We start from the raw sequence: 15848 nt of genomic DNA on the forward strand, positions 1-15848 counted from the left end.
TTCCAACACGCCTCAATTTTTTGTTTTGTTTCCCTTTCTTCTTTCTATCTAAAAGTATATAAATGGAACGGGACAAACTAAATTCAGGTGAAAGTGAAACAATGCTCATCCACGTCCTGAATTTAGTTACTGTCAACTTTCATGAATTCGCTATGACTTATATACCATAGTTACGGTAATTATTTAGGTCCAATTTCTAGGTACAACTGATGCAACTAAAAGTTTAGGTGTGGGGAAGGAATATCTCATCCGATCGATTCTTACAACACCTTTTTATTTTAATTTTGGGTGTGAATCTCGTCTTAAAAAAACTATTTTTTTCTATAAAAACTAAAGAACATAGCGCATGCCCCGCACCGGACGCGCGTACACCTACACCACCTGCGCCGCCCGCACTACGTGGCAACAAGATGCTCTCGATCCCTCTCCTCTCTCTCATGATGGCTTTCCCAGAAAACAGCTAGGGAGTAGGGACTGAGACCGATTCCTTGAGGCAGAGAGGCCAAGAGCAGGAAGCCTCCAACCGTAGATGCAACAGCCCATGTGAAGCGAGCGAAGGAAGAAAAGAAATCTTCGACTCTTGGTGACTTCGTCTCCTGGCCTTGTTTCTCTCCCTCCACTTTACCAGGGAGACGAGAACGAACCAGTTACAGTACCCTACCCAACCAACCCTGTCCCTCCATCACCTGTCGCCATGGAATGGGTCCCAACAACCAAAAGCTCCACATGGCTGCATGTGAATGCGAGGCTCCTTGCTCTGCAGACAAGCGGCCTCTCTCCCCTTGGCCATGCACTGTGAATGTGATCTCTGCTTGCCATTGTCAACTGAAAAAACAAGTTCCAACTTGATCTTCTTTTATCTTTACCAGGCTAGCAGGCTGCAGGCAGGAGGAGGAATGTACCGTGATCAGCAGGCAGGCATGTCAGCATGTGGCGTAGCACAGGAAATTCAGAGAGATAAAAAGGACTGGCCTGAACAGAGGCATCGATCTGGGCCGCTTGTCAAGCCGGCTTATCGCTAAAATCTATGTTATTTTTCTCTCATAATAAAACAGCTTCAGCCGGACTAGTACTGACATACCCTGTCTTGGCCTGTTGGCCATTTCCCATGCCCGTTGCTGCTCTCATGAATAGAAGATTCTCTGCACTCTGCAGCCCATCTATCTCCTCTCACCACAGCAGTCACTAGTGCTGGGGACAAAACAGCCCAAAGTACATCCCCAGCATCTCTATGTCTACCCACGTCTCTTCATCTCCCACACCTACCTGCTACTCCGGTCCATGGACGCATCCACGTCCACAAGATCACAGCCATAACAAGCTCAACTAATTCTCCAGATTTGATCCCCATCAAGCGTCACAACAATGCACATCTGGGTTATGAAGCTGAAGCTTCAACTGCCAGATCGAATGCAGTTAAAACTGGCAGATCTTCATGTCTGCACGGATTGTTTCTCCCATCTAGCGTCAGACTCAGACACACTTCTCACTTCTTGAGCTGTTCTGTTTGTTCTACCGACCAACTTTTGCGCTGCAATTGACACAGGAACCAATGCTACCATAAAGCAACGCACAAGTACATATGATCTTTTTTTTTCTTTAGGTGACTATAGTTCAACAAATATAATGAACAAATCTCTGGGAATTCTCTTTACAAGCTTTCTTTTTGAAACAAATCTCTTTACAAACTTTCATTTTTCCCATTCATCCTCCCTATAAATAGCACCCTTTTCCAATTCTACAATTTCCCCAAAAAAGCAGAGGAAAAAATTAATGAACCAACACATAATTTGTACGAGAGCTCTGTACCATGCCATGACCGCGCACCTGTTGACGCGTCGTCGCTGCCAATGGCGGACACCCAGATCGATCCATTTTCCGCCGCCGGCGACCGCCCCGTACGAGTCGACGCCGGTGAGGTCGTGGCCGCTGTCCTGTCCTGCACGCCAGGGTGAACAATACAACACAGTTGGCGACCAACTGAGCCACGGCGGCGCGGATCGGTCGCTGTCCGTCGATCGGGCCGTCAGCCCGCGCGGATCCGCTTCTTGGGCGGCGGCAGGGCGAGGAACACGGTGGTGAGGTCGCGCGCGACGGGGAAGAAGGTCCGGCGCGCCGACGGCGCCGCGGAGGACGGGAACTTGCGCTTGGCGGGCGTCGACGGCGGAGGCGCCCACGCAGGCTTCCGCGGCGCCGGCGGGCACTCGGCCGGCGCCCGCAGCTGGCTCCCCTCTGACGTCGGCGTCGTGGGTTCCGTCTCCTGCTGGTGCTGGGCCTCCTCCGAGTCGGCCTCCCCCTGCTGCTTCTCCGCCGAAGGCAAGGTCGCCACCGACTCGGCGTCCGGCGCCGGCGCCGTCGACGACGAGGCCGCCGAGGAGCAGGCGGCGGGCTCCGGCGCCGGTGGCGTGGTCCTGATCGGCGGCAGCGCAGGGTGGACGTCGGCCGCCGTGGAGCTCATCCTGCCGGCGCGCGCTCGGCAGCGGCCCGTGGGGTATCACGGGGCGATGCGGCGGTGGCTGCGAGGGAGGGAGGAAGTGAAAGTGCAAGGTGGTAGCGGCAAGCCGGCAAGCCGCGGAGGCTCTTAAATAGTGGTCGACGAGAGCGAGGAAGATTAACCGCTTTGAACAACTTTTCTGTGGGCCCCGGCTTTATTACTACCATCGACTTGGCTACTATGCCATTATGCCAACATAGCCAGCATGGGTTTACAAAAAATAAATAATAGAAAAAAAAACAATTCTGAAGATGTTTTTTTGGTTTAGGTCTCATCAGCAGCCAAATAATGTCTGCATACCTATCGGAATCACTTCCCGGCCCCGTTTAGATTGCCTGATGAATAGTACCATTTTCGTCTTATTTGACAAATATTGTCCAATCGTGGATCAACTAGGCTCAAAAGATTCATCTCGTGATTTCCAACTAAATTGTGTAATTAGTTATTTTTTTTACCTACATTTAATACTCCATGCAAGCGGCTAAAAATTGATGTGATGGAGAGAGAGTGAAAAAACTTGGAATTTTCAAGGGAACTAAACAAGGCCCCCGTGCAAGCGGCTAAAAATTGATGTGATGGAGAGAGAGTGAAAAAACTTGGAATTTTCAAGGGAACTAAACAAGGCCCCCGTTGCAATTCCTACCGTTGATCCTGACATAACAGACACTACTAGTCTTTGCTCACTAACCGAAAGTGAATTTCCAAATATTTCACTGAGGACACTAGTCTTTGTTCACTAACAAAAAGTGAATTTCCAAATATTTCGCTGAAGGTCCATTCTGCTCAAATTTCAATCTTTTACTCTATCTAAAGTCTTAGACATCATCATTACTTATGTAAGACCATCCTCTGTGGATTTTCTGTAGAAATGTTTTGCTAAGCAAAATTCCAGACCTTTCATAGCAGGGAACATAAAATGGCCTTTAACTGGTGTCTGGTGGGGTTCCAACTTCCAATTTATGTGGCCGAAGATAGTGTCCTGTTCGTTTCGCTGAAATTTGGCTTAGGCTGGTTCTTACGCTGAAATGCTATGAGAGGATCGAAAACACTATTTGTTCGCTGAAAATTACTGCTGAAATAGTGCAACAGAACAGGAATATAGTATGATTAGAGCTAGTACAATTTTGGCTTGTACTGTTCATTTAAATTTATGTTATTACTTGTATTGTTGAAACTAACGATACATATGGTTTAAAAATAATTGATGTGTACAAACTCTAAAAACAACCATAAAATCCTAGAGATAGAGGATGATTAGAGCTAGTATAATTTGGCTTGTACTCTAAGCCTCTTCTCCATATACCTATAAATGTCTGCTCAGGCCAATGCAATTAATAACAGATCAATGGAATTTTCTATCCATACCCACTGTTTTTCATATGACATCAAGAGCCATAGACTACCGTCCTTCAAACCTATACCTTCCATTTTCGCCGCCCCAGGGAGATATATCTCTAAATTCTCCCTAGGGCCGGCACTACATCCGTTGGCTAGAAAGCCTGCCCAAATAAGATATAGATTAGATTAGATATTTTTCAAATATCTCCCCCATATGTACCTATAGATATCCTCTAAGGGCTAATGCAACCAATACCATATCAATAGGATTTTCTCCATACCTAATACTTTCCACGGTTTTTTACAATTTTACTCATTGGCCTATAACTAAAAGATTAACCCTAATAAAGTTGTTACTATTCTTCATTAATGTTAATTTGGACAAAGCAAGTGCTTTTGTATCATAAATATCAATATCTTTGCATATGTATTTTTTAATATGTTTATTATAAATATTTCATAATTAATCTAACGATACTTATTATGCATCATAAAGATCATAATCTTTTTAATATTTAGTTAAACTTGAGATTGTTTGACTTCTCAAGAATATGATACCATGTCATAAAAATTGCATATGTTGCAATCTATTAAATATAGATTAAACTATGATGAAACTCTATTTAGACTGGTCTAAGGCGCACGTATATCAAGATTTAAACTTTAAAATCTTTGACCAACCATTTGACTAATAAATTTTAATTACTTCAATATAATACAAAATTAATATTGTTAGATTTATAATTAAATGTACCATCTAATTATCATAAAATTATAAGGACAAACAATATATAATATAAAATACATAAATAGTCGAAGTGTAATTTGAAAAACTGTGTCATACCAAATTGTGTCTTATAAAAGAGAATGGAAAGAGTATTTTTTTTCTTATCTTTTTTTTCTAGTTGTTCGGTCATTATAAAAAAGAAAGAAAAGAGATAAAAAAAGTTGGGTGGTTTATTTGAAGTAGTTTGCGCAGTCAGCTTCACAATAATCAATGTCGTACGTGGAGCGGCGTAAGTGTTCGTGTCCGATGGTTCTCTCGCCATCCCATCTCAATCGACACCTACCTAGCTATTTTTCTTTGATTTTTCGGGATGGATGATGATGATGATCAGTAGAGTAGACTACGATTATGGAGTAGGATTTGCGTAGACGGAAACGTCATCGCACAGGCGTGACCTGACTTCGAGTCATGGATGCAAGACGGCTAACCGATCCACTCAGCGACCATGCACGCAATGACGGACACCGTTTCAAAATTAGTTATTCCACGACTGCATTATTAGCTCGCCAAGCTAGTGGCGGAGTAGGGGGCCGCGTTTTGGTATACCAATGATAACAACATATGATGAAAATATGCGCGCGTATATACAAATATATGTATAATGAGTTAATAAGAGTATAAATAAATACCAAATCAATATTTGTTTTGCGATACAAAAGAAAGTTAAAAGTCTAAAATAATACTGAAAATTATAGCAAAAGAAAAAATTAAATAGCCCTAAGTCTCTAATCTCTACCCAACTAGTCCAATTCATAGAACAAAATCATTGTAATAACTGGAATAAAAGAGAGGGGAAAGATAAAACACTAATTAACGTCATAACTAGCTAACTCGTCATATATTATGCAGATCAACTAAGATGTTGTGTAGGAAAAACTACAATAATAATAATAAAACAACATAGAGGGAGAATATAACATAAATATTAGACATAAATCACATAGATATCAATAAAGACTAACACAAAGAAGAGATGATAAATAAATACAACACTGGGGTACTAGGAAGGTTGAGGGGGGGGGGGGGGGGCTTCCCTTCGTCCCTGCCCACACACCAATAACATATGACACAATTTTTTATTAATATAATCTTACATTTTTATATATTTAGTGAAAGGATATAACAAAATTATTGTTATATGGCTATTAATATCTTCTACTCCCATCGTCTAATAAAAAATGTCATTCTTATTTTTCAAGAAGTCAAATATTTTTAACTTTGAAAATGTATATATAAGAAAAATATTAATATTTATAGCCCATAATTAGCATTATTAGATAGATTGTTCAATATATTTTTTATAATAAACTTATTTAGAAATATAGATGCTACTAATATTTTCAAGAAACCTAGTCAAACTTAAGACCAATGCGAATTTCATAGCAACACTTTTTATGAGATGGAAGGAGGAGTAGATAATAAAATTATACGAAAAACAACTAGATAATAAAATTATCTCTACGAACATCTCTGAAATACTAATTCGATAGACCTCGAGATTTATGAAGTCACCATGAAGCCTTTCCTCAATGGACATGTCGCATACCTCTGAAAGAATAGGGTCTTAGATTCTAGAATGCATATAAAAAAATGTGAGCAATCATGTTAAGTCGATGAATTAACCCAGACAATACCATGAAAAACCTAATCAGTTAAGCCACGCTCAGTTTTTACAAGTTGGTTTTTTTTTCTGCCGGCCCCCTATGTATAATTTCTGGCTCCACTCCTGCCCTCAATCCTCATCCTCTCTCTCGATATATATGTGTGTATGTGTGTGCGGTTGTTTGTTTTATCCTTGATCACTAGGCTTGCAGGAGAATCATATATATACTTGAATACCCTTCGAAGAGTACATACTTCTTGTTGGCCTTTAACCTGCCACCACCTTAGCCATAGCTTCTTATTTAGCCATCCCTAATGAATTTATCGTCGTCTAGCTGTCAAACGGTATCCATTGATTATTAATTATATATTTATATCTCACTCTACATGTAATGACTTACTATAAGAGAAATACATTTTTTCCCATTTGTATAGGCCGCGTTCGGCTTGCTGAAACTTAACTGAATTGGCTGAAAAACACTGTTCTGGCTGAATTCTTGTGAGAGAAAAATACTGTTCCGGCTGAAAAAACGAGCTGGATAGTGCGGATTATAAGGTAAGCCGAACGGGACCTATATTGTACTGGTTATTTTCAGTTGAGATCCATTTATTTGACTTCTCTAATATTCTTTTTAGCTACAAGGACTTTTCCCTTGGCTGTCTCAGTGTGCCAGCATGAAGAAGGGTTGCCATCTTATTGCCTCTTATTGCCATCTAATATTCTGGAGCTAATCAGACAACTGGTGAGCATGAAGAAGGGTTGGATGACAATTCCTTTCAGACACCAGCATGCGCTTTTTCCTGAACTTCCTGTACCTATTACGTCTACTACATGCTCATTAGCAGCGTGTTGCTTGCTTGCTTCTTTTTGCGATGATGTGCTTTGCTTGTGACAGTGATATATTGTTTGCATGTGCTCACCCTATGCACCTTGGGGACCGCTTGCGCCACTGCCACCAGGCAGAACCAGGGGGTAAGACAAGCCCCAACGCTACAGGCTGGGCTGTTAGCCCCAGCCTCCATGTCGGCACAGGGAGCAACAGTAGCCTCGTCACGCGCTTTCACGGTTTGTGAGCAAGGCCAGTAATAAAAGTCTGACAAAAGCTGAATCTACTTTTTACAAAGAACAACATCTTGCAGTTGGAGATTTGTAGTCAGGCTCAGTTTAGTTTGCCAAAAATTTTGCAAAATTTTTCACATTCTCCATCACATCGAATCTTTGGACGCATGCATGAAGCATTAAATATAAATAAAAAATAAAACTAATTACACAGTTTAGACGAAATCCACGAGACGAATCTTTTAAGCCTAATTAGACTATGATTGGACACTATTTGCTAAATAACAACGAAAATACTACAGTAGCCATTTTGCAAAATTTTTTGCATCTAAACAAGGCCTCAATTGATGGCTGTCTACATAGCATATACCTTTTAGCTCAGGCATATGGTTTTGACAGCCTGCGTTGGTGCTGCCCTAAGGGGCCGTGCACATGCTCCCAAAAAAAAACATTGAAAATTATTTAAATACCTCTATAACTATTGCAATGCACATCATCACATTTTATCCATTTGTACTCATCTGTTATTATAATATTATAACTTTTTGTTATGAATATTGACTACATATGTAAGAGCATTGAAAAAAATCGTTAAGACATACACTTATATATAATAATTATATTTATAAAATGTCATCATGTTTGTTCGGCCTCTTAAATCAAAGTTGCTGGTTCCGCTTTTTTGAATTTGAAATTCCGCTATATACGTATGTATGTATGTCCATCGAGTGCTTGCGATGAAATGCATGGTGGGTTTGGGAGAGCTGACAGCGCCCTCCAATTATGGAGGAACTGCGAGCACTGCCACTGGCTTGGACGAGAAGATGGAGGTATCTCTTGTCAGAGGAGGACTCGAATGGATAGGAAGGGAAGGTGGGCCAGGTTCCCTTTGAGCACATGGCAAGGCCGGCGGCCCACCGCACTCGGTTGGCTGGCAGCAGCAAAGGCTGATGGGCCCTGCCGCTTGTGGGCCCCTGAATGGGTTCTTCTCACCAACGAAAATCGATTTATTTTTACCGTTTGTAAATGCGCGCGGTGCCATTTAATCGCCGTTGCTTATGGACACGGCACCGTTTCCCATTTACTCTCCTTCATTAGTTCACCACTTTAAATTAAATTTATAGTGTAAATCGTATTCCCTCTATATTTGAATAAATAGATTCATAGAGTTGTCTTAGGTCAAACTTTTTAAACTTTGACCGAATTTCTAGAAAAAAGTTAAGACCTATGGTATTAAACTAGTATTATTAGATTTATTATAGAATATTTTTCATAAGGTGCTAATTTTATGACATGGATATTGCTACTCTTTCCTATAAAAAGTTAGTCAAACTTAAAAAAGTTTGACTGCCACATATTCTAGGAATTGATTTATTTGGGGACGGAGAGAGTATTACGTTTGGGTGGTGGTCACAAAAATATGAGCTATAAGACCGGTCACAACATTTAATGCTATGATACATCATCATATTTGATGACTTAATAGGTTGATTATGAAGAGAGATAGAGAGAGTTTCACAGAATTTAGTCCGGATGAAATCCATTGTCACAGTTACTAACACAAAAGCTAACTTGGCAGCCTTGGTAATCACACGATGAAAAATTGTCGGCAAAAGATGATTGTTATTTTTCCTTCGTATTACATGTGTAATTTTATTTATACGAGAGCTGGATCGACGCTTGATGCAAATTGAATTAACGTCGTGGCTAGCGCTCGGACATTCGGGTGCTAGCCCCGTCCGGATGCAGCTCCGACGCATGCACCCGCGTCGCATCAGATGCCCCCGTGCTTGCATCAGATCCCACGCTAGCGACCGCATCGGTCGCCCGCGACCCATCCCACGCCAGCGACCGCATTCGGTCGCCCGCGATCCATCCCACGCCAGCGACCGTGTCCGGCCACCCCGCGAGTCGTCCCGTGCCTCGATCCTCCTCCACGCTCTGTATCGACGCGCCCCTTCCTCGGTCCTAACGTCTCATCTCTGCAGCATCCGTCCAACTATTGCACATATGCAGTATCCTCTTGAAACATACTTGTAATCCAAATAAAACACATGAAACATGCATCTGAAACATGTAAAACATTTGGAACATACATTTACAACATACGTCTGAATCCGAAACATGTGGAACATACATTTGAAACATGCGTGTGTAGCTATTGCAACATACACAACATCAGATCCTTATTTTGCATCATCCAGATGAAACACATGAACATAAAGATAAAACACGTGAAACATACGGTTGCAAAAGGCTCGTCGACGCGGAACTCGATGCGCGGCGTGGAGTTCGATGCCATGGAGTGACGGGAGGTCGTCGGTGCGAAGCTCATCGGCGGCACGTGCCTTGGTGGTGGCCGTAGCAGGCGGATGGGGCGCGGCCGTGGCGGGTGGCGCTAGTCTAGGTGGAAGGCACGATTCCGAGCACGAGGCGCGGTGGAGGCGGCAAATCCACGTCGACGACGGGCGGGAGGGCGACGGGAGGGAACAAGCATCACGGGCAGGAGCGAGCAGCTCGAGTCGGAGCAGCGAGGCGGAGTGGGGCGCATGGAGTCCGGACGGCCGGACAGCCGTGTCTAAGCATTAGCGTTGAATTAAAGGCCCTATATAGTTCATGCAATTCTTTATAGCCCCAGGACACCTCTAATAGGCACCTCTAAACTAGTATTAGATGGCACACGAAGAAAGAGAGGGGACAAAAACCTTTGAGCAAGCATGGATAAAAGAGCTAAGCTCTTTACATGTACCAATGCATGAAAGACATAACTCATTTATTTTTCTCTTGACGCAAAAAAGAGTATACGAATAAATAAGCAACTTACACGTGCTGCATACATTATGAGATAGAATCTTAGAGACGGTACATGCATGACTCTTATTATTGGAGGTATCATTGGATGTCATACTAACATGCATGAATAATGATGGTGACTAATACGGATAACCACTTTGAGAATTTGCATAATTCAGACATAGTATAAGCATATAGTCCTATACTTTTTTTAATAGACGAATCAGAAGTGAGTGCTTAAACTAGTTTAGTAGTCAAATAGGTTGTCGATTAAAGCGAGACGAACGTATCGGATCACGACTTAAGAAAGGAAAGCCCGCGCGCGGCAGGAGATGCATTGGTCACACTGTCATGGCATGGGTCCCATGTGCACATATAGACATGGACGTCTTTATCGCGCTTGACGCATGTTCGTTGATGCTCGGCGGATGGTCATTTAAATTTGTCTTCCCACTCAAGCCCGTATGCTTTAACAGATTGGAGCCCGAATGGATAAGTTGGACCACAAACTTACGATCATACACGTGTACATTCATGACTAATCTACTCAATTCATTCTAAATTATAAATCTTTTTGATTTTTTTAATATGTATCTAGATAGAGCATACATCTAGATACATAATACACGCGAAAAGAAAATAGGACCTGAAATGTGTAAGTACAATTACGCTAAACACGTCAGGAGTGTGAACATATCAGCATGTTCGCTTGTTGGTTTCAGCCAGGGCTTATCAGTCAATCTATAGTGTTTTTCTCTCACAACAAACCAACACCAGCCGGGCTTATCAGCCCAAAAACCAACCAGCGAACAGGCTCATAAAAGATGTGCAACACTGAAAACTGATGGACTAGAGCAATGAAATAGTACTACCAAGTACTGGTAGCCGCATTTGACTAGAATAAATGTCAAAGTTTATAAATTTGGATTAACAATTAGTCAAATTATACGTAAATTTAGAGCATAAAACTTGCATCAATAATTTTGCATTTAAAGAACCTCTGAGATGATATTATTTTTTAGCAATTAACTACATATTATAAGAGAAATCAAGGGATAAAATCTAATTTATATGGTTTTTTCTTTGATCAAATCCTACTACCATTTTTGGACGAAGGGGCCATAGTTTCCCAAACAAACACATGGGTCAAACGTGAATTAGCTGCTCAAAATAAAAGGAAACCGGGAAAGCGATAACTGGCGTTTCTGGGCGGTCTCTGTTTAGGCCCGGACAAGCGTCGGGACCACCCAGCCCATGAGTGAGAGGGGGCGCAGAAGGCCTGGGCCAAGCCAACTTTTTCGGCCCGTGCCATGGTGGTTTTGTGGTAGACGTGTCAAGCGCTAGCAGCTGTTTTCCCTTGTCCTCCCGGACCTCCCCCCCCTGTCAGTTGTCACACTCGTTCTCATCAGGCTGGTCGAGTCGTCGACATCCTTATCCTGCATACCAGCAGCGCACAAGGCCGGTTTGCGGCGCAAAACCAGTAAACCAATCCAAGCAGAGTCTCAATCGATTGCTCCACACCACAAGCACAGTCAGTCCCGTCCCAGTTTGCTTCCATGGCGGCGAAGGCTAAGACCGAGCCTGCAGCTCCAGCCGCGGCGGCGGCGGCGGCGGGTTTGGGCCTGGCTTCAGGGGAGCCGCCGCAGCAGCAGCAGAAGAAGACGGTGGTGGTGGTCGCGGTGGACGACAGCGACCACAGCTACTACGCGCTGGAGTGGACGGTGCGGCACGTGGCGGGCGCCGGCGGCATGGCGGGCGGGGCCGCCGATCTCGTCATCGTCCACGCCAAGCCCTCGCCGTCCTCCGTCGTCAGCTTCGGCGGCCCCGGTACGTCGTCACCTTCCTCCGATCTCCTCTCCTCTCGGTCGCCTCACGGCCCTCACCTCGCCTTTCTCTGTTTCTGTTACGATCGATCGATCCATCGGTCAGGAGCCGGCGAGGCGATCAGGTACGTGGACGCCGACCTGCGCAAGATGGCGGAGGCCGTGGTCGACAGGGCGCGCCGCGTCTGCGTCGCCAACTCGGTGCACGCCCTCATCGAGGTGGTGGAAGGGGAGCCCCGGTCCGTGCTGTGCGGCGCGGCGGAGAAGCACCGCGCGGACCTGCTGGTGGTGGGCAGCCATGGGTACGGCGCCATCAAGAGGGCGCTGCTGGGGAGCGTCAGCGACTACTGCGCGCACCACGCGCACTGCTCCGTCATGATCGTCAAGCAGCCCAAATCCAAATGAAAATGCCAGCCTGCTTGCAGCTTGCACTTGATGATATTGCCCAGTGCCAGTGGTAGTACGATGTATTGCACTTGCAGCGTGCAGCGTGTGTCCTGTGTTGTGTTGTTGTTTTGACACATCTGGATGGACGGTTTCATCTGCATTGTCAGCATCTGTGTCCAACAATATTTAGTCGTCTACCTATTGTGCCGTCTTGTATATTTCCCGTGTCAATTGTCATGTTTTCCGATTTCCTTGTGAGTTGCGACACCAACTCTCACAATGTGGCAATGGTTGGGCTAACAATTTGAGAACCAATGGTTCACGATCGATTTTCCCAATAAGTTGTTGTGATTGGCCCAATCGACCATTATCAATGTATCATGCAATTGCTACTGGAAATTAGCATATTTTTGATAAACTTAGTCAAAGTTCGAGGGCTTTGATTTAGGACAACACTAAATTGAGAAGTAATTTGGAATGAAGGAAATACATACTATCGGTTCATACCGAGCCATTCGTCATTGGTATGCTCGATGTAGAGACTAGAGAGTTTTCTTTTTTAGAGTTCAAGAGCATGACGCCCCGGCCTTTCAATTATTATCAAAAGACCAAAATCTGTTACAGCTCAGGATTATCCAAAAGAGATCCCAGCTCCAGCCGGCAGCGGGAATACGGGATAAAACCACAGAGACCACAGCAAATTTGAACAAAAGGTCTAACGCCAGAACCATCGACATAAAGAACTAACGAGCTAATCGAGCCTATTACATGTCTTTGAGATCTTCATTCAACGCCCCCCACAAGACATTGCCGGGGCCCTCTTCATCACAGATAGATCTTTCGTAGTAGAGACTATAGAGTAAGCATGGTCACGAGCCACTGTGCATACCTTGTGTGACGTATTTCACAAGGAGAGCAGCGACGGTGACGAGCTCACTACCATTGCTGAGCTGCTTGGCATGAGAGTAGGCGCTGCATCGGTAGCCCACGTGTAACAGCATCTCCAACCACACTTGGACGATCATCTCCAGCATGTCACCGGTAGATTTGCCTACTAAGCGATCCTCGCCGATGAGCTTCGCACCAAGTTCAGCTCCTGTTTCCCACGTTGCTGCATCATACCTGCCTAATACTTCAACAGGAGGTTGAAGTGTAATGGGAGGTGATCCAGTGCCCAATGTGTCCCCGAGGCGCCGTAGTGAGCTGGCCAGATCCTGGGCTGATTTGAATTCCAGAGCAGACAGAGCATCATCCTTGCGTTTTCCTTTTGGGGGCAGCATTGCATAGCACATCTGGGCATAGGCATTGCGGTCAGCGGAGGGAGGCAACATGTAGGGACGTGCTGCGAGGAGGAAAAGCATGTAATTGGAGAGCGCCTCGACTGCCTTGGAAAGATCAGCCTGTGCGTCGTCCTGATGCCGACCAGTGCCTTTTTCTTGCTCCTTGTACCAATAGAGGTAGATGTCGGTGGCGAGGTGCCAGACGAGTATGCTCTCCTCTACACCCCAGTCCAGGTCATCGTACAGCCCCCACCTCTGCATCGCCTCTCGACCCTGTGCCATGATGATTTCATCTGGGTTCCATTTCTCATCTGGGTTCCGCCTTACATTCTTGAGCAGCTGCTTCACCAACAGCTGCTCGATGGAGGCGGAAACGGGGATGGACCACGAGTATGCCAGCATGTTCCACGGGTCCTCGACTCCCATCCATCTCGCGACCTTGCTGCTTCGGCTGGCGCTGCTGCGAGCGCACAGCTTAAGCATGTTGTGCTGCCCCAAGGAGCGCGACCAGCAGCACCTTCTTCTCCACTCTGCTGCATGGACGAGCCGGCGGAGAGAGGAAACTACACGGGCAAGCAGATGCCATATATTGCGTCCTTTTTGCTTGTGGACCCGCAGGGGCGGAGCACGCCGCATCCGCGGCCTACTCCATCCTTCCAGGAGCACGCAAGTCCCGCTCGAGAACACGACCCTCAGCACTGACGTGATCTCCAGGATGACGGCCCCAACCAATAGGACATAAGTGACAGCAACATCTAATGTGCTGTACAATTCCTTGTGATGATCACCCAATAATTGGAGGAGAAACAGCACTAACGCAACGACGGTGGCTACCAGGGAAATTATGCGGATGCAGAGGCCATGCCAGCTGTGCATCACAGGCGTCTTGGTGTAGAACACGTCGTGCATCAGCGAGAGCTGCATCTCGACCACCTTGTATAGCTCCTCTGCACTCAGATCTGTGCTTGAACCTTCAGTGGGTAACGAACCCTCTAACAGCAAGTCTTTGGGAACTTCCAGCAGTTCGTGAGCTATCTGTAGGAAGGCTTCCGTATCCAGGACACCTCTACTTGTGGCTACCCGCCGACGTTCTGAACTTGCAACGTCTTTAAAAATGAATCTTCGAAACACTGCATACCTTTCAAGAGACCGGTAATTGTTGCCCGCTGGGGTGCTACCCGCGCACCTCAGCGCCCACACTCTCTCCCCGTACTTGAGGACGCCCACCACAAACACGAGGATTGTGGTCGGCCAGAGCAAAGACCGCAGGCCAAGGATGGAAGATTGGTAGATGACATATGCAGCTGCCGCCACCTGCACGGCGAGCGTCTGCAAGTGGCGCAACCACAGCCGGTTGTCCTCGACAGCGTAGGCGGTGATGTTGTCCTGCCCACCGAGGTGAAGGAGCAGGAACGGCGCCCACAACGCCATCAGCTCATGCTCCGGCGACCTGCTGGTCACGGACATATGGCCCAGCACGTAGATCGCCGTCGCGTCGGCCAGCATGTACGCTAACCAAACAAAGACCCTTAGCACGCCGGAGTCGATGCACCGGCGGAACTCCGCCAAGATGAGGAGAGTGACCTGGAGCATGAAGCTGAGCAGCACAAGCAATTGGAGACCCCATTCTTTCCATGCATTCACCACGACCTCGGCTCCTGCCATTGATTTCTCTGGCTTGATTCTGAAATAGATTCACATTCACCCATCAATCAACACAAATTAGAGGCTCTTCTTTTTAACATGAATCAACGTTGTAAAGGATGACCATACACTGTATCCTATAATTCCTATTACGGCTTCAGTGGCGAGCGCAGGCGCAGAATGTGTAGAGGATGTATACGCAATCTGTGCTTGTGTGGGAAAAATCTACACACACACACACACACACACACACACACACACACACACAGAGAGAGAGAGAGAGAGAGAGAGAGAGAGAGAGCTCTGAAGCGCCTCCATTTAAATAGGGACCAAATGTGATACAAATACCCGTCTCAGGAAGACTGGTATACAAACTGATAGTTCAAGAGTTATACAAAGTGCATAGCAGTGGGCTGGTAACATAGGCCCACATAAGAAACAACGTAAACAGGCTGTAGATGCTTGCTATGGACAGTAAGGTCCAGAGGCAACACACAACACAATGAGCCTGTTCGCTGGTTGAATTCTAGACTGATAAGTCTGGCGGGTACTAATTTGTTGTGAGAGAAAAATACTATTGGTTGGCTGATAAGCCCTAGCTGAATCCAACAAGCGAGGCTGAATGTGGCAGCACAAATAT

The 15848-nt window shown here is 45.3% G+C and overlaps 3 protein-coding genes across 3 annotated transcripts; 1 reads left to right on the forward strand and 2 right to left on the reverse strand.

Moving 5' to 3' along the window:
• Nucleotides 1–1443: 1443 nt before the first annotated feature.
• On the reverse strand, nucleotides 1444–2546 carry LOC136461773 (predicted GPI-anchored protein 58). The gene has a single exon (XM_066461086.1). It carries the CDS (start codon nucleotides 2456–2458, stop codon nucleotides 2027–2029), a length of 432 nt encoding a protein of 143 aa, XP_066317183.1. The 5' UTR covers nucleotides 2459–2546; the 3' UTR covers nucleotides 1444–2026.
• An 8957-nt stretch (nucleotides 2547–11503) lies between these two features.
• On the forward strand, nucleotides 11504–12500 carry LOC136461768 (uncharacterized). Its single transcript, XM_066461079.1, has 2 exons — nucleotides 11504–11901; nucleotides 12004–12500. Exons 1-2 carry the CDS (start codon nucleotides 11631–11633, stop codon nucleotides 12300–12302), a joined length of 570 nt encoding a protein of 189 aa, XP_066317176.1. The 5' UTR covers nucleotides 11504–11630; the 3' UTR covers nucleotides 12303–12500.
• A 549-nt stretch (nucleotides 12501–13049) lies between these two features.
• On the reverse strand, nucleotides 13050–15229 carry LOC136461755 (uncharacterized). The gene has a single exon (XM_066461062.1). The coding sequence runs from the start codon at nucleotides 15227–15229 to the stop codon at nucleotides 13154–13156; it is 2076 nt and encodes a 691-aa protein (XP_066317159.1). The 3' UTR covers nucleotides 13050–13153.
• Nucleotides 15230–15848: the final 619 nt, after the last annotated feature.

This window comes from Miscanthus floridulus, chromosome 6, assembly GCF_019320115.1.
Source record: "Miscanthus floridulus cultivar M001 chromosome 6, ASM1932011v1, whole genome shotgun sequence".
Lineage (NCBI taxonomy): Eukaryota > Viridiplantae > Streptophyta > Magnoliopsida > Poales > Poaceae > Miscanthus > Miscanthus floridulus.